Source organism: Bombina bombina, chromosome 3 (assembly GCF_027579735.1).
Source record: "Bombina bombina isolate aBomBom1 chromosome 3, aBomBom1.pri, whole genome shotgun sequence".
NCBI lineage: Eukaryota > Metazoa > Chordata > Amphibia > Anura > Bombinatoridae > Bombina > Bombina bombina.
The window spans coordinates 19,327,386-19,346,421 of NC_069501.1; the positions used below are offsets into that span (position 1 = coordinate 19,327,386).

General features: G+C 43.1%; 1 protein-coding gene across 3 annotated transcripts in view; it reads left to right on the forward strand.

Annotated features, from left to right (window-relative positions):
* Window positions 1-19,036, forward strand: part of LOC128652796 (gastrula zinc finger protein XlCGF26.1-like) — a 232,525-nt gene that overhangs the window by 132,046 nt on the left and 81,443 nt on the right. For all 3 annotated transcript variants that reach the window (XM_053705729.1, XM_053705730.1, XM_053705731.1), the window contains one exon: window positions 2,235-2,348. In XM_053705729.1, the coding sequence (XP_053561704.1) occupies window positions 2,235-2,348 (114 nt within the window). The remainder of the gene's footprint in view (window positions 1-2,234; window positions 2,349-19,036) is intronic.

Consider the following 19,036-nt stretch of genomic DNA (forward strand, 5'->3'; position numbering starts at 1 on the left):
TGTAGGTCACAGGTAAGTGTCCATGTTGTGTCTGAGATATAAGGGTAGCATGAGTGTTATGTGTGAGGTATGTGGGTTACAGGTGAGTGTGCGCATATATTGTGTGTGAGGTATGTGGGTTATAGGTGAGTGTGCGCATATATTGTGTGTGAGGTATGTGGGTTACAGGTGAGTGTGCACATATATTGTGTGTGAGGTATGTGGGTTACAGGTGAGTTTGCACATATATTGTGTGTGAGGTACGTGGGTTACAGGTGAGTGTGCACATATATTGTGTGTGAGGTACGTGGGTTATAGGTGAGTGTGCACATATATTGTGTGTGAGGTACGTGGGTTACAGGTGAGTGTGCACATATATTGTGTGTGAGGTATGTGGGTTATAGGTGAGTGTGCGCATATATTGTGTGTGAGGTATGTGGGTTACAGGTGAGTGTGCACATATATTGTGTGTGCGGTATGTGGGTTACAGGTTGAGTTTGCACATATATTGTGTGTGAGGTACGTGGGTTACAGGTGAGTGTGCACATATATTGTGTGTGAGGTACGTGGGTTATAGGTGAGTGTGCACATATATTGTGTGTGAGGTACGTGGGTTACAGGTGAGTGTGCACATATATTGTGTGTGAGGTATGTGGGTTACAGGTGAGTGTGCGCATATATTGTGTGTGAGGTACGTAGGTTACAGGTGAGTGTGCACATATATTGTGTGTGAGGTATGTGGGTTATAGGTGAGTGTGCACATATATTGTGTGTGAGGTACGTGGGTTACAGGTGAGTTTGCACATATATTGTGTGTGAGGTACGGGGGTTACAGGTGAGTGTGCACATATATTGTGTGTGAGGTATGTGGGTTATAGGTGAGTGTGCACATATATTGTGTGTGAGGTACATGGGTTATAGGTGAGTGTGCACATATATTGTGTGTGAGGTACGTGGGTTATAGGTGAGTGTGCACATATATTGTGTGTGAGGTACGTGGGTTACAGGTGAGTGTGCACATATATTGTGTGTGAGGTACGTGGGTTACAGGTGAGTGTGCACATACATTGTGTGTGAGGTACGTAGGTTACAGGTGAGTGTGCACATATATTGTGTGTGAGGTACGTGGGTTACAAGTGAGTGTGCGCATATATTGTGTGTGAGGTATGTGGGTTACAGGTGAGTGTGCACATATATTGTGTGTGAGGTATGTGGGTTACAGGTAAGTGTGCACATATATTGTGTGTGATGTACGTAGGTTACAGGTGAGTGTGCATATATATTGTGTGTGAGGTATGTGGGGTACAGGTGAGTGTACACATATATTGTGTGAGAGGTACATGGGTTACAGGTGAGTGTGCACATATATTGTGTGTGAGGTACGTGGGTTACAGGTGAGTGTGCACATATATTGTGTGTGAGGTACGTGGGTTACAGGTGAGTGTGCACATATATTGTGTGTGAGGTATGTGGGTTACAGGTGAGTGTGCACATATATTGTGTGTGAGGTACGTGGGTTACAGGTGAGTGTGCACATATATTGTGTGTGAGGTATGTGGGTTACAGGTGAGTGTGCACATATATTGTGTGTGAGGTACGTGGGTTACAGGTGAGTGTGCACATATATTGTGTGTGAGGTACGTGGGTTACAGGTGAGTGTGCACATATATTGTGTGTGAGGTACGTGGGTTACAGGTGAGTGAGCACATATATTGTGTGTGAGGTACATGGGTTACAGGTGAGTGTGCACATATATTGTGTGTGAGGTACGTGGTTTACAGGTGAGTGTGCGCATATATTGTGTGTGAGGTACGTGGGTTACAGGTGAGTGTGCACATATATTGTGTGTGAGGTACGTGGGTTACAGGTGAGTGTGCACATATATTGTGTGTGAGGTATGTGGGTTACAGGTGAGTGTGCACATATATTGTGTGTGAGGTACGTGGGTTACAGGTGAGTGTGCACATATATTGTGTGTGAGGTACATGGGTTACAGGTAAGTGAGCACATATATTGTGTGTGAGGTACATGGGTTACAGGTGAGTGTGCACATATATTGTGTGTGAGGTTTATGGGTTACAGGTGAGTGTGCATTGTTAGTGTATTAGTTTACAGTACTAAATAATTATTTTGTTTACACATAGTAATTTTTGGGTCACCACATGATTTTTATTTATATATAATGAGATAAATTGATACTTTCCACAAGTACTACAAACAACTTATACATATGCATGTCTATCCTTATTGTTCAGGCCGTATGGATGTGGCACCTTCAGATGGCTCAGAGGTTGAGCACACAGGAGAACCGTATGTGTGTGATCACGTAAAGACTAAGGATGATGAAGTTCCTATAAATACGGCTACAGGTGATTAGCATTAACACATTAACCGTCAATTTACCCTGCACATCAGCAGTGGTTGACATACCCCCAAACATCCACCAGATGTATTATTATTCTCTATTTATAAAGCGCCAACAGATAACACAGCACTGTCCATAGGTAACAAAGATAAAAGTACAGTACAATACAATATAAAAAAAGACACCAGACAAAATTTAACAAACAAATACAGGGGGAATTGGGTGCCCTGTTCCCGTGGGAACTTACAATCTAGATGGGTAGGAGGGTGAGAAACAGTAGGTGGGGACTGCTAAGGTGAGAATAGTTTTAGCGTGGAGTTAGATGAGGGCAACTATTAGGCAAGTGGAATTCATTAGTTACTGATTTGGTGATATGCTTCCCTAAACAAAAACATAATTTATGTAAGAACTTACCTGATAAATTCATTTCTTTCATATTAGCAAGAGTCCATGAGCTAGTGACATATGGGATATACATTCCTACCAGGAGGGGCAAAGTTTCCCAAACCTTAAAATGCCTATAAATACACCCCTCACCACACCCACAATTCAGTTTAATGAATAGCCAAGAAGTGGGGTGATAAAAAAGGAGCGAAAACATCAAAAAATAAGGAATTGGAATAATTGTGCTTTATACAAAAAAAAATCATAACCACCATAAAAAGGGTGGGTCTCATGGACTCTTGCTAATATGAAAGAAATGAATTTCTCCAACATAGGTGTGTCCGGTCCACGGCGTCATCCTTACTTGTGGGATATTCTCTTCCCCAACAGGAAATGGCAAAGAGCCCAGCAAAGCTGGTCACATGATCCCTCCTAGGCTCCGCCTACCCCAGTCATTCTCTTTGCCGTTGTACAGGCAACATCTCCACGGAGATGGCTTAGAGTTTTTTAGTGTTTAACTGTAGTTTTTATTATTCAATCAAGAGTTTGTTATTTTAAAATAGTGCTGGTATGTACTATTTACTCTGAAACAGAAAAGAGATGAAGATTTCTGTTTGTATGAGGAAAATGATTTTAGCAACCGTTACTAAAATCCATGGCTGTTCCACACAGGACTGTTGAGAGGAATTAACTTCAGTTGGGGGAACAGTGAGCAGTCTCTTGCTGCTTGAGGTATGACACATTCTAACAAGACGATGTAATGCTGGAAGCTGTCATTTTCCCTATGGGATCCGGTAAGCCATGTTTATTAAGATAGTAAATAAGGGCTTCACAAGGGCTTATTAAGACTGTAGACTTTTTCTGGGCTAAATCGATTCATATATTACACATATTTAGCCTTGAGGAATCATTTAATCTGGGTATTTTGATAAGATTATATCGGCAGGCACTGTTTTAGACACCTTATTCTTTAGGGGCTTTCCCAAATCATAGGCAGAGCCTCATTTTCGCGCCGGTGTTGCGCACTTGTTTTTGAGAGGCATGACATGCAGTCGCATGTGTGAGGAGCTCTGATACATAGAAAAGACTTTCTGAAGGCGTCATTTGGTATCGTATTCCCCTTTGGGCTTGGTTGGGTCTCAGCAAAGCAGATACCAGGGACTGTAAAGGGGTTAAAGTTAAAAACGGCTCCGGTTCCGTTATTTTAAGGGTTAAAGCTTCCAAATTTGGTGTGCAATACTTTTAAGGCTTTAAGACACTGTGGTGAAATTTTGGTGAATTTTGAACAATTCCTTCATATTTTTTCGCAATTGCAGTAATAAAGTGTGTTCAGTTTAAAATTTAAAGTGACAGTAACGGTTTTATTTTAAAACGTTTTTTGTACTTTGTTATCAAGTTCTTGCCTGTTTAACATGTCTGAACTACCAGATAGACTGTGTTCTGAATGTGGGGAAGCCAGAGTTCCTTCTCATTTAAATAAATGTGATTTATGTGACAATGACAATGATGCCCAAGATGATTCCTCAAGTGAGGGGAGTAAGCATGGTACTGCATCATTCCCTCCTTCGTCTACACGAGTCTTGCCCACTCAGGAGGCCCCTAGTACATCTAGCGCGCCAATACTCCTTACTATGCAACAATTAACGGCTGTAATGGATAATTCTATCAAAAACATTTTAGCCAAAATGCCCACTTATCAGCGTAAGCGCGACTGCTCTTTTTTAGATACTGAAGAGCATGACGACGCTGATGATAATGGTTCTGAAAGGCCCCTACACCATTCTGATGGGGCCAGGGAGGTTTTGTCTGAGGGAGAAATTTCAGATTCAGGGAAAATTTCTCAACAAGCTGAACCCGATGTGATTACATTTAAATTTAAGTTGGAACATCTCCGCGCTCTGCTTAAGGAGGTATTATCCACTCTGGATGATTGTGAGAATTTGGTCATCCCAGAGAAACTATGTAAAATGGACAAGTTCCTAGAGGTCCCGGGGCTCCCAGAAGCTTTTCCTATACCCAAGCGGGTGGCGGACATTGTAAATAAAGAATGGGAAAGGCCCGGTATACCTTTCGTCCCTCCCCCCATATTTAAAAAATTGTTTCCTATGGTCGACCCCAGAAAGGACTTATGGCAGACAGTCCCCAAGGTCGAGGGAGCGGTTTCCACTTTAAACAAACGCACCACTATACCCATAGAAGATAGTTGTGCTTTCAAAGATCCTATGGATAAAAAATTAGAAGGTTTACTTAAAAAGATGTTTGTTCAGCAGGGTTACCTTCTACAACCAATTTCATGCATTGTCCCTGTCACTACAGCCGCGTGTTTCTGGTTCGATGAGCTAGTAAAGGCGGTCGATAGTGATTCTCCTCCTTATGAGGAGATTATGGACAGAATCAGTGCTCTCAAATTGGCTAATTCTTTCACCCTAGACGCCACTTTGCAATTGGCTAGGTTAGCGGCTCAGAATTCTGGGTTTGCTATTGTGGCGCGCAGAGCGCTTTGGTTGAAATCTTGGTCAGCTGATGCGTCTTCCAAGAACAAACTACTTAACATTCCTTTCAAGGGGAAAACGCTGTTTGGCCCTGACTTGAAAGAGATTATCTCTGATATCACTGGGGGTAAGGGCCACGCCCTTCCTCAGGATCGGCCTTTCAAGGCCAAAAATAAACCTAATTTTCGTCCCTTTCGTAGAAACGGACCAGCCCAAAGTGCTACGTCCTCTAAGCAAGAGGGTAATACTTCTCAAGCCAAGCAAGCTTGGAGACCAATGCAAGGCTGGAACAAGGGAAAGCAGGCCAAGAAACCTGCCACTGCTACCAAGACAGCATGAAATGTTGGCCCCCGATCCGGGACCGGATCTGGTGGGGGGCAGACTCTCTCTCTTCGCTCAGGCTTGGGCAAGAGATGTTCTGGATCCTTGGGCACTAGAAATAGTCTCCCAAGGTTATCTTCTGGAATTCAAGGGGCTTCCCCCAAGAGGGAGGTTCCACAGGTCTCAGTTGTCTTCAGACCACATAAAAAGACAGGCATTCTTACATTGTGTAGAAGACCTGTTAAAAATGGGAGTGATTCATCCTGTTCCATTAGGAGAACAAGGGATGGGGTTCTACTCCAATCTGTTCATAGTTCCCAAAAAAGAGGGAACGTTCAGACCAATCTTAGATCTCAAGATCTTAAACAAGTTTCTCAAGGTTCCATCGTTCAAAATGGAAACCATTCGAACAATTCTTCCTTCCATCCAGGAAGGTCAATTCATGACCACGGTGGATTTAAAGGATGCGTATCTACATATTCCTATCCACAAGGAACATCATCGGTTCCTAAGGTTCGCATTCCTGGACAAGCATTTCCAGTTCGTGGCGCTTCCTTTCGGATTAGCCACTGCTCCAAGGATTTTCACAAAGGTACTAGGGTCCCTTCTAGCGGTGCTAAGACCAAGGGGCATTGCTGTAGTACCTTACTTGGACGACATTCTGATTCAAGCGTCGTCCCTTCCTCAAGCAAAGGCTCACACGGACATCGTCCTGGCCTTTCTCAGATCTCACGGATGGAAAGTGAACGTGGAAAAGAGTTCTCTATCTCCGTCGACAAGGGTTCCCTTCTTGGGAACAATAATAGACTCCTTAGAAATGAGGATTTTTCTGACAGAGGCCAGAAAAACAAAACTTCTAAACTCTTGTCGGATACTTCATTCCGTTCCTCTTCCTTCCATAGCGCAGTGCATGGAAGTGATAGGTTTGATGGTAGCGGCAATGGACATAGTTCCTTTTGCGCGCATTCATCTAAGACCATTACAACTGTGCATGCTCAGTCAGTGGAATGGGGACTATACAGACTTGTCTCCGAAGATACAAGTAAATCAGAGGACCAGAGACTCACTCCGTTGGGGGCTGTCCCTGGACAACCTGTCACAAGGGATGACCTTCCGCAGACCAGAGTGGGTCATTGTCACGACCGACGCCAGTCTGATGGGCTGGGGCGCGGTCTGGGGATCCCTGAAAGCTCAGGGTCTTTGGTCTCGGGAAGAATCTCTTCTACCGATAAATATTCTGGAACTGAGAGCGATATTCAATGCTCTCAAGGCTTGGCCTCAGCTAGCGAGGGCCAAGTTCATACGGTTTCAATCAGACAACATGACGACTGTTGCGTACATCAACCATCAGGGGGGAACAAGGAGTTCCCTGGCGATGGAAGAAGTGACCAAAATCATTCAATGGGCGGAGACTCACTCCTGCCACCTGTCTGCAATCCACATCCCAGGAGTGGAAAATTGGGAAGCGGATTTTCTGAGTCGTCAGACATTGCATCCGGGGGAGTGGGAACTCCATCCGGAAATCTTTGCCCAAATCACTCAACTGTGGGGCATTCCAGACATGGATCTGATGGCCTCTCGTCAGAACTTCAAAGTTCCTTGCTACGGGTCCAGATCCAGGGATCCCAAGGCGACTCTAGTAGATGCACTAGTAGCACCTTGGACCTTCAAACTAGCTTATGTATTCCCGCCGTTTCCTCTCATCCCCAGGCTGGTAGCCAGGATCAATCAGGAGAGGGCGTCGGTGATCTTGATAGCTCCTGCGTGGCCACGCAGGACTTGGTATGCAGATCTGGTGAATATGTCATCGGCTCCACCATGGAAGCTACCTTTGAGACGAGACCTTCTTGTTCAAGGTCCGTTCGAACATCCGAATCTGGTCTCACTCCAGCTGACTGCTTGGAGATTGAACGCTTGATCTTATCGAAGCGAGGGTTCTCAGATTCTGTTATTGATACTCTTGTTCAGGCCAGAAAGCCTGTAACTAGAAAAATTTACCACAAAATTTGGAAAAAATATATCTGTTGGTGTGAATCTAAAGGATTCCCTTGGGACAAGGTTAAGATTCCTAAGATTCTATCCTTCCTTCAAGAAGGATTGGAAAAAGGATTATCTGCAAGTTCCTTGAAGGGACAGATTTCTGCCTTGTCTGTGTTACTTCACAAAAAGCTGGCAGCTGTGCCAGATGTTCAAGCCTTTGTTCAGGCTCTGGTTAGAATCAAGCCTGTTTACAAACCTTTGACTCCTCCTTGGAGTCTCAACTTAGTTCTTTCAGTTCTTCAGGGGGTTCCGTTTGAACCCTTACATTCCGTTGATATTAAGTTATTATCTTGGAAAGTTTTGTTTCTTCTGTTATGTGTGATCAGTCCACGGGTCATCATTACTTCTGGGATATAACTCCTCCCCAACAGGAAATGCAAGAGGATTCACCCAGCAGAGCTGCATATAGCTCCTCCCCTCTACGTCACTCCCAGTCATTCTCTTGCACCCAACGACTAGATAGGATGTGTGAGAGGACTATGGTGATTATACGTAGTTTTTATAACTTCAATCAAAAGTTTGTTATTTTACAATAGCACCGGAGCGTGTTATTGCCTCTCTGGCAGAGTTTGAAGAAGAATCTACCAGAGTTTTTTACTATGATTTTAACCGGAGTAGTTAAGATCATATTGCTGTTTCTCGGCCATCTGAGGGAGGTAAAAGCTTCAGATCAGGGGACAGCGGGCAGATGAATCTGCATTGAGGTATGTAGCAGTTTTTATTTTCTGAATGGAATTGATGAGAAAATCCTGCCATACCGTTATAATGACATGTATGTATACTCTACACTTCAGTATTCTGGGGATGGTATTTCACTGGAATTACTCTGTTAAAAGTACATTAAACCTTTTAATAGGTATTTATTATGTTAAACGTTTTTGCTGGAATGTAGAATCGTTTGCATTTTCTGAGGTACTGAGTGAATAAATGTTTGGGCATTATTTTTCCACTTGGCAGTTGCTTGTTTTAATTGTGACAGTTTCGTTTCTCTCTCACTTCTGTGTGTGAGGGGGAGGGGCCGTTTTTGGCGCTCTTTGCTACGCATCAAAAATTTCCAGTCAGTTACTCTTGTATTTCCTGCATGATCCGGTTCATCTCTAACAGAACTCAGGGGTCTTCAAACTTCTTTGGAGGGAGGTAGATTCTCTCAGCAGAGCTGTGAGACTTATATATTGACTGTGATTAAAAACGTTGCTCTGTAATTTTTATGCTTCAAATTTAATTATTGTTACTTTACTAATGGGAACAAACCTTTGCTAAAAGTTGTGTTGTTTTTAAGGATTGATGCTATAACTGTTTTTTCAGTTCATTATTTCAACTGTCATTTAATCGTTTAGTGCTTCTTTGAGGCACAGTACGTTTTTGTTAAATAAGATTGTAACCAAGTTGCAAGTTTATTGCTAGTGTGTTAAACATGTCTGATTCAGAGGAAGATACCTGTGTCATTTGTTCCAATGCCAAGGTGGAGCCCAATAGAAATTTATGTACTAACTGTATTGATGCTACTTTAAATAAAAGCCAATCTGTACAAATTGAACAAATTTCACCAAACAGCGAGGGGAGAGTTATGCCGACTAACTCGCCTCACGTGTCAGTACCTGCATCTCCCGCCCGGGAGGTGCGTGATATTGTGGCGCCTAGTACATCTGGGCGGCCATTACAGATAACATTACAAGATATGGCTACTGTTATGACCGAAGTTTTGGCTAAATTACCAGAACTAAGAGGCAATCGTGATCACTCTGGGGTGAGAACAGAGTGCGCTGATAATACTAGGGCCATGTCTGATACTGCGTCACAACTTGCAGAGCATGAGGACGGAGAGCTTCATTCTGTGGGTGACGGTTCTGATCCAAACAGATTGGATTCAGATATTTCAAATTTTAAATTTAAATTGGAGAACCTCCGTGTATTACTAGGGGAGGTTTTAGCGGCTCTTAATGATTGTAACACTGTTGCAATACCAGAGAAATTGTGTAGGTTGGATAAATACTTTGCGGTACCGGCGAGTACTGACGTTTTTCCTATACCTAAGAGACTAACTGAAATTGTTACTAAGGAGTGGGATAGACCCGGTGTGCCGTTCTCACCCCCTCCAATATTTAGAAAGATGTTTCCAATAGACGCCACCACACGGGACTTATGGCAAACGGTCCCTAAGGTGGAGGGAGCAGTTTCTACTTTAGCTAAGCGTACCACTATCCCGGTGGAGGATAGCTTAGCTGTGCTTTTTCAGATCCAATGGATAAAAAATTAGAGGGTTACCTTAAGAAAATGTTTGTTCAACAAGGTTTTATATTGCAACCCCTTGCATGCATCGCGCCGATTACGGCTGCGGCAGCATTTTGGATTGAGTCTCTGGAAGAGAACCTTAGTTCAGCTACGCTGGACGACATTACGGACAGGCTTAGAGTCCTTAAACTAGCTAATTCATTCATTTCGGAGGCCGTAGTACATTTAACCAAACTTACGGCTAAGAACTCAGGATTCGCCATTCAGGCACGTAGGGCGCTGTGGCTAAAATCCTGGTCAGCTGATGTAACTTCTAAGTCCAAATTACTTAATATACCTTTCAAGGGGCAAACTTTATTTGGGCCCGGTTTGAAAGAAATTATCGCTGACATTACAGGAGGTAAGGGCCACGCCCTGCCTCAAGACAAAGCCAAAGCTAAGACTAGACAGTCTAATTTTCGTCCCTTTCGGAATTTCAAAGCAGGAGCAGCACCAACTTCCACTGCACCAAAACAGGAAGGAGCTGTTGCTCGTTACAGACAAGGCTGGAAACCTAACCAGTCCTGGAACAAGGGCAAGCAGGCCAGGAAACCTGCTGCTGCCCCAAAGACAGCATGAACCGAGGGCCCCCGATCCGGGACCGGATCTAGTGGGGGGCAGACTCTCTCTCTTCGCCCAGGCTTGGGCAAGAGATGTTCAGGATCCCTGGGCGCTAGAGATCATATCTCAGGGATACCTTCTAGACTTCAAATTCTCTCCCCCAAGAGGGAGATTTCATCTGTCAAGGTTGTCAACAAACCAGATAAAGAAAGAAGCGTTTCTACGCTGTGTACAAGATCTGTTATTAATGGGAGTGATCCATCCGGTTCCGCGGTCGGAACAAGGACAAGGGTTTTACTCAAACCTGTTTGTGGTTCCCAAAAAAGAGGGAACTTTCAGGCCAATCTTGGATTTAAAGATCCTAAACAAATTCCTAAGAGTTCCATCGTTCAAAATGGAAACTATTCGGACAATCTTACCCATGATCCAAAAGGGTCAGTACATGACCACAGTGGATTTAAAGGATGCTTACCTTCACATACCGATTCACAAAGATCATTTCCGGTATCTAAGGTTTGCCTTCTTAGACAGGCATTACCAGTTTGTAGCTCTTCCATTCGGATTGGCTACGGCTCCAAGAATCTTCACAAAAGTTCTGGGTGCCCTTCTGGCGGTACTAAGACCGCAAGGAATTTCGGTAGCTCCGTACCTAGACGACATTCTGATACAAGCTTCAAGCTTTCAAACTGCCAAGTCTCATACAGAGTTAGTTCTGGCATTTCTAAGGTCGCATGGATGGAAAGTGAACGAAAAGAAGAGTTCTCTCTTTCCTCTCACAAGAGTTCCATTCTTGGGGACTCTTATAGATTCTGTAGAAATGAAGATTTATCTGACAGAAGACAGATTAACAAAGCTTCTAAATGCATGCCGTGTCCTTCATTCCATTCAACTCCCGTCAGTAGCTCAATGCATGGAGGTGATCGGCTTAATGGTAGCAGCAATGGACATAGTACCCTTTGCACGTCTACATCTCAGACCGCTGCAATTGTGCATGCTGAGTCAGTGGAATGGGGATTACTCAGACTTGTCCCCTACTCTGAATCTGGATCAAGAGACCAGAAACTCTCTTCTATGGTGGCTTTCTCGGCCACATCTGTCCAGGGGGATGCCATTCAGCAGGCCGGACTGGACAATTGTAACAACAGACGCCAGCCTACTAGGTTGGGGCGCTGTCTGGAATTCTCTGAAGGCTCAGGGACAATGGAGTCAGGAGGAAAGTCTCCTGCCAATAAACATTCTGGAATTGAGAGCAGTTCTCAATGCCCTTCTGGCTTGGCCCCAGTTAAAAACTCGGGGGTTCATCAGGTTTCAGTCGGACAACATCACGACTGTAGCTTACATCAACCATCAGGGAGGGACAAGAAGCTCCCTAGCAATGATGGAAGTATCAAAGATAATTCGCTGGGCAGAGTCTCACTCTTGCCACCTGTCAGCAATCCACATCCCGGGAGTGGAGAACTGGGAGGCGGATTTCTTGAGTCGCCAGACTTTTCATCCGGGGGAGTGGGAACTTCATCCGGAGGTCTTTGCCCAAATACTTCGACGTTGGGGCAAACCAGAGATAGATCTCATGGCGTCTCGCCAGAACGCCAAACTTCCTCGCTACGGGTCCAGATCCAGGGATCCGGGAGCAGTTCTGATAGATGCTTTGACAGCACCTTGGAACTTCGGGATGGCTTATGTGTTTCCACCCTTCCCGCTGCTTCCTCGATTGATTGCCAAAATCAAACAGGAGAGAGCATCAGTGATTCTAATAGCGCCTGCATGGCCACGCAGGACTTGGTATGCAGATCTAGTGGACATGTCATCCTGTCCGCCTTGGTCTCTACCTCTAAGACAGGACCTTCTGATACAGGGTCCATTCAAACATCAAAATCTAACTTCTCTGAAGCTGACTGCTTGGAAATTGAACGCTTGATTTTATCAAAACGTGGGTTTTCTGAGTCGGTTATTGATACCCTGATACAGGCTAGGAAGCCTGTTAGCAGAAGGATTTACCATAAGATATGGCGTAAATACCTATACTGGTGCGAATCCAAAGGTTACTCCTGGAGTAAGGTTAGGATTCCTAGGATATTGTCCTTTCTACAAGAAGGTTTAGAAAAGGGTTTATCGGCTAGCTCATTAAAGGGACAGATCTCAGCTCTGTCCATCTTGTTACACAGGCGTCTGTCAGAAAATCCAGACGTCCAGGCCTTTTGTCAGGCTTTAGCTAGGATCAAGCCTGTGTTTAAAACTGTTGCTCCGCCATGGAGTTTAAACCTTGTTCTTAACGTTCTACAAGGAGTTCCGTTTGAACCCCTTCATTCCATTGATATAAAGTTGTTATCTTGGAAAGTGTTATTTTTAATGGCTATTTCTTCGGCTCGGAGAGTCTCTGAGTTATCAGCTTTACATTGTGATTCTCCTTATTTGATTTTTCATTCAGATAAGGTAGTTCTGCGTACAAAACCTGGGTTCTTACCTAAGGTAGTCACTAACAGGAACATCAATCAAGAGATCGTGGTGCCTTCCCTGTGCCCGAATCCTTCTTCAAAGAAGGAACGTCTTCTACACAATCTGGATGTAGTTCGTGCCCTCAAGTTCTACTTGCAGGCAACTAAGGATTTTCGACAAACGTCTTCCCTGTTTGTCGTGTACTCTGGTCAGAGGAGAGGTCATAAGGCTTCGGCTACCTCTCTCTCCTTCTGGCTTCGTAGCATAATTCGTTTAGCCTATGAGACTGCTGGACAGCAGCCTCCTGAAAGAATTACAGCTCATTCTACTAGAGCTGTGGCTTCCACTTGGGCCTTTAAGAATGAGGCCTCTGTTGAACAGATTTGCAAGGCTGCAACTTGGTCTTCGCTTCATACTTTTTCCAAATTTTACAAATTTGACACTTTTGCTTCTTCGGAGGCTATTTTTGGGAGAAAGGTTCTTCAGGCAGTGGTTCCTTCTGTATAATGAGCCTGCCTATCCCTCCCGTTCATCCGTGTACTTTTGCTTTGGTATGGTATCCCAGAAGTAATGATGACCCGTGGACTGATCACACATAACAGAAGAAAACATAATTTATGCTTACCTGATAAATTCCTTTCTTCTGTTGTGTGATCAGTCCACGGCCCGCCCTGTTTTTTAAGGCAGGTAAATATCTTTTAAATTATACTCCAGTCACCACTTCACCCTTGGTTTCTCCTTTCTCGTTGATTCTTGGTCGAATGACTGGGAGTGACGTAGAGGGGAGGAGCTATATGCAGCTCTGCTGGGTGAATCCTCTTGCATTTCCTGTTGGGGAGGAGTTATATCCCAGAAGTAATGATGACCCGTGGACTGATCACACAACAGAAGAAAGGAATTTATCAGGTAAGCATAAATTATGTTTTTTGGTTGCAATTTCTTCTGCTAGAAGAGTTTCAGAATTATCTGCTCTGCAGTGTTCTCCTCCTTATCTGGTGTTCCATGCAGATAAGGTGGTTTTACGTACTAAACCTGGTTTTCTTCCAAAAGTTGTTTCTAACAAAAACATTAACCAGGAGATTATCGTACCTTCTCTGTGTCCGAAACCAGTTTCGAAGAAGGAACGTTTGTTGCACAATTTGGATGTTGTTCGCGCTCTAAAATTCTATTTAGATGCTACAAAGGATTTTAGACAAACATCTTCCTTGTTTGTTGTTTATTCCGGTAAAAGGAGAGGTCAAAAAGCAACTTCTACCTCTCTCTCTTTTTGGATTAAAAGCATCATCAGATTGGCTTACGAGACTGCCGGACGGCAGCCTCCCGAAAGAATCACAGCTCATTCCACTAGGGCTGTGGCTTCCACATGGGCCTTCAAGAACGAGGCTTCTGTTGATCAGATATGTAGGGCAGCGACTTGGTCTTCACTGCACACTTTTACCAAATTTTACAAGTTTGATACTTTTGCTTCTTCTGAGGCTATTTTTGGGAGAAAGGTTTTGCAAGCCGTGGTGCCTTCCATCTAGGTGACCTGATTTGCTCCCTCCCATCATCCGTGTCCTAAAGCTTTGGTATTGGTTCCCACAAGTAAGGATGACGCCGTGGACCGGACACACCTATGTTGGAGAAAACAGAATTTATGTTTACCTGATAAATTACTTTCTCCAACGGTGTGTCCGGTCCACGGCCCGCCCTGGTTTTTTAATCAGGTCTGATAATTTATTTTCTTTAACTACAGTCACCACGGTATCATATGGTTTCTCCTATGCAAATATTCCTCCTTAACGTCGGTCGAATGACTGGGGTAGGCGGAGCCTAGGAGGGATCATGTGACCAGCTTTGCTGGGCTCTTTGCCATTTCCTGTTGGGGAAGAGAATATCCCACAAGTAAGGATGACGCCGTGGACCGGACACACCGTTGGAGAAAGTAATTTATCAGGTAAACATAAATTCTGTTTTATCAGGTAAGTTCTTACATAAATTATGTTTTCTTTCATGTAATTAGCAAGAGTCCATGAGCTAGTGACGTATGGGATAGCAGATACCCAAGATGTGGAACTTCCACGCAAGAGTCACTAGAGAGGGAGGGATAAAATAAAGACAGCCAATTACGCTGAAAAAAATAATCCACAACCCAAATCAAAAGTTTTAATCTTTATAATGAAAAAAACTGAAATTATAAGCAGAAGAATCAAACAGAAACAGCTGCCTGAAGTACTTTTCTACCAAAAACTGCTTCAGAAGAAGAAAACACATCAAAATGGTAGAATTTAGTAAAAGTATGCAAAGAAGACCAAGTCGCTGCTTTGCAAATCGGATCAACAGAAGCTTCATTCCTAAAAGCCCAGGAAGTAGAAACTGATCTAGTAGAATGAGCCGTAATTCTTTGAGGCGGGGACTTACCCGACTCCACATAAGCATGATGAATCAAAGACTTTAACCAAGACGCCAAAGAAATGGCAGAAGCCTTCTGACCTTTCCTGGGACCAGAAAAAACAACAAATAGACTAGAAGTCTTTCTAAAATCTTTAGTAGCTTCAACATAATATTTCAAAGCTCTAACTACATCCAAAGAATGTAACGATCTTTCCTTAGAATTCTTAGGATTAGGACATAATGAAGGAACAACAATTTCTCTACTAATGTTGTTAGAATTCACAACCTTAGGTAAAAATTGAAATGAAGTCCGCAACACCGCCTTATCCTGATGAAAAATCAGAAAAGGAGATTCACAAGAAAGAGCAGATAACTCAGAAACTCTTCTAGCAGAAGAGATAGCCAAAAGAAACAATACTTTCCAAGAAAGTAATTTAATGTCCAGAGAATGCATAGGCTCAAACGGAGAAGCCTGTAAGGCTGTCAAAACCAAATTAAGACTCCAAGGAGGAGAGATTGGCTTAATAACAGGTTTGATACGGACCAAAGCCTGTACAAAACAATGAATATCAGGAAGATTAGCAATCTTTCTGTGAAAAAGAACAGAAAGAGCAGATATTTGTCCTTTCAAAGAACTTGCAGACAAACCTTTATCCAAACCATCCTGAAGACAATGTAAAATTCTAGGAATTCTGAAAGAATGCCAGGAGAATTTATGAGAAGAACACCAAGAGATGTAAGTCTTCCAAACTCGATAATAAATCTTTCTAGAGACAGATTTTCGAGCCTGTAACATAGTATTAATCACTGAGTCAGAGAAACCTCTATGACTAGGAATTAAGCGTTCAATCTCCATACCTTCAAATTTAATGATTTGAGATCCTGATGGAAAAAAGGGCCTTGAGATAGAAGGTCTGGCCTTAACGGAAGTGTCCAAGGTTGGCAATTGGCCATCCGAACGAGATCCGCAAACCAAAACCTGTGAGGCCATGCTGGAGCCACCAGCAGTACAAATGAGCTCTCCATTAGAATTTTGGAGATTACTTTTGGAAGAAGAACTAGAGGCGGAAAGATATAAGCAGGATGATAATTCCAGGGAATTGACAACGCATCCACTGCTTCCACCTGAGGATCCCGGGATCTGGACAGATACCTGGGAAGTTTCTTGTTCAGATGAGAGGCCATCAGATCTATTTCTGGAAGTCCCCAGATTTGAACAATCTGAAGAAAAACCTCTGGATGAAGAGACCATTCGCCCGGATGTAACGTCTGGCGACTGAGATAATCTGCTTCCCAATTGTCTACACCTGGGATGTGAACCGCAGAAATTAGACAGGAGCTGGATTCCGCCCATACAAGTATCCGAGATACTTCTTTCATAGCTTGAGGACTGTGAGTCCCCCCTTGATGATTGACATATGCCACGGTTGTGACATTGTCTGTTTGAAAACAAATAAACAATTCTCTCTTCAGAAGAGGCCAGAACTGAAGAGCTCTGAAAATCGCACAGAGTTCCAAAATGTTGATTGGTAATCTCGCATCCTGAGATTTCCAAACCCCTTGCGCTGTCAGAGATCCCCAAACAGCTCCCCAACCTGATAGACTCGCATCTGTTGAGATCACAGTCCAGGTTGGACGAACGAAAGAGGCCCCTTGAATTAAACGATGGTGATCCATCCACCAACTTAGAGATGATCGAACATTGGGATTTAAGGATATTATTTGTGATATCCTTGTATAATGCCTGCACCACTGGTTCAGCATACAAAGCTGGAGTGGTCTCGTGTGAAAACGAGCAAAAGGGATCGCGTCCGATGCAGCAGTCATGAGACCTAAAATCTCCATGCATAATGCTACCGAAGGGAACAATTGAGACTGAAGGTTTCGACAGGCTGAAACCAATTTCAGACGTCTCTTTTCTGTCAGAGACAAAGTCATGGACACTGAATCTATTTGGAAACCTAAAAAGGTTACCCTTGTCTGAGGAATCAAGGAACTCTTTGGTAAATTGATCCTCCAACCATGTCTTTGAAGAAACAACACAAGTTGATTCGTATGAGATTCTGCAGAATGTGAAGACTGAGCAAGTACCAAGATATCGTCCAAATAAGGAAATACCGCAATACCCTGTTCTCTGATTACAGAGAGAAGGGCACAGAGAACCTTCGAAAAGATCATTGGCGCTGTTGCTAGACCAAATGGAAGAGCAATAAACTGGTAATGCTTGTCTTGAAAAGAGAATCTCAGAAACTGAAAGTGATCTGGATGAATTTGAATATGCAGGTATGCATCCTGTAAATCTATTGTAGACATATAATGCCCTTGCTGAACAAAAGGCAGAATAGTTCTTATAGTTACCATTTTGAATGTTGGTATCCTTACATAACGATTCAATATTTTTAGATCCAGAACCGATCTGAAAGAATTCTCTTTCTTTGGTACGATGAATAGATTTGAATAGAACCCCAGACCCTGTTCCAGAACTGGAACTGGTATAATTACCCCAGCTAACTCTAGGTCTGAAACACATTTCAGAAATGCCTGAGCCTTCACTGGATTGACTGGAATGCGTGAGAGAAAGAATCTTCTCACAGGCGGTATTACTTTGAAACCTATTCTGTACCCTTGCGAAACAAGGTTCTGAATCCAAAGATTGTGAACCGAATTGATCCAAACATCTTTAAAAAATCGTAACCTGCCCCCTACCAGCAGCGCTGGAATGAGGGCCGCACCTTCATGCGGATTTAGGAGCTGGTTTTGACTTTCTGGAAGGCTTGGATTTACTCCAGACTGGATTAGGTTTCCAACCAGAAACTGTTCCTTTAGTGGAAGGATTGGGCTTCTGCTCCTTCTGACGAAAGGAACGAAAACGATTAGCAGCCCTGTAATTACCTTTAGATTTTTTCCCCTGAGGCAAAAAAGCACCCTTCCCTCCAGTAACAGTTAAAATTATAGAATCCAACTGAGAACCAAACAACTTATTACCTTGGAAAGAGAGAGAAAGCAAAGTTGATTTAGAAGTCATATCTACATTCCAGGATTTAAGCCATAAAGCTCGTCTAGCTAAAATAGCTAAAGACATATACCGGACATCAACTCTAATGATATCAAAAATGGCATCACAGACAAAGTTATTAGCGTGTTGAAGAAGTTTAACAATGCTATAGGTATTATGATCTGTCACTTGTTGCGCTAAAGCCTCCAACCAGAAAGTTGAAGCTGCAGCAACATCAGCCAAAGAGATAGCAGGTCTAAGTACATTACCTGAACATAAATAAGCTTTTCTTAAAAAAGATTAAATTTTCCTATCTAAAGGATCTTTAAACGAAGTGCTATCTGCCGTAGCAATAGCAGTACGTTTGGCTAGAGTAGAGAGAGCCCCATCGACTTTAGGGATTTTATCCCAAAATTCCAGTCTATCAGATGGCACAGGGTACAATTTCTTAAACCTTGGAGAAGGAGTAAATGAAGTACCCAGACTATCCCATTCCCTAGCACTCACATCTGAGATAGCATCAGGAACTGGAAAAACTTCCGGAATTAACACATGAGGTTTATAAACCGAATTTAAACGTTTAGTAGTTTTAGTATCAAGAGGACTGGACTCCTCCATATCTAAAGCAATCAAAACTTCTTTAAGCAATGAACAAATAAACTCCACCTTAAATAAATATGAAGATTTATCAGTATCAATATCTGTGGTAGAATCTTCTGAACCGGAAAAAACCTCATCAGAAACAGATAAGTCAGAATGATGGCTGTCACCTAAAAATTCATCTGAAATGTGAGAAGTTTTGAAAGACCTTTTACGTTT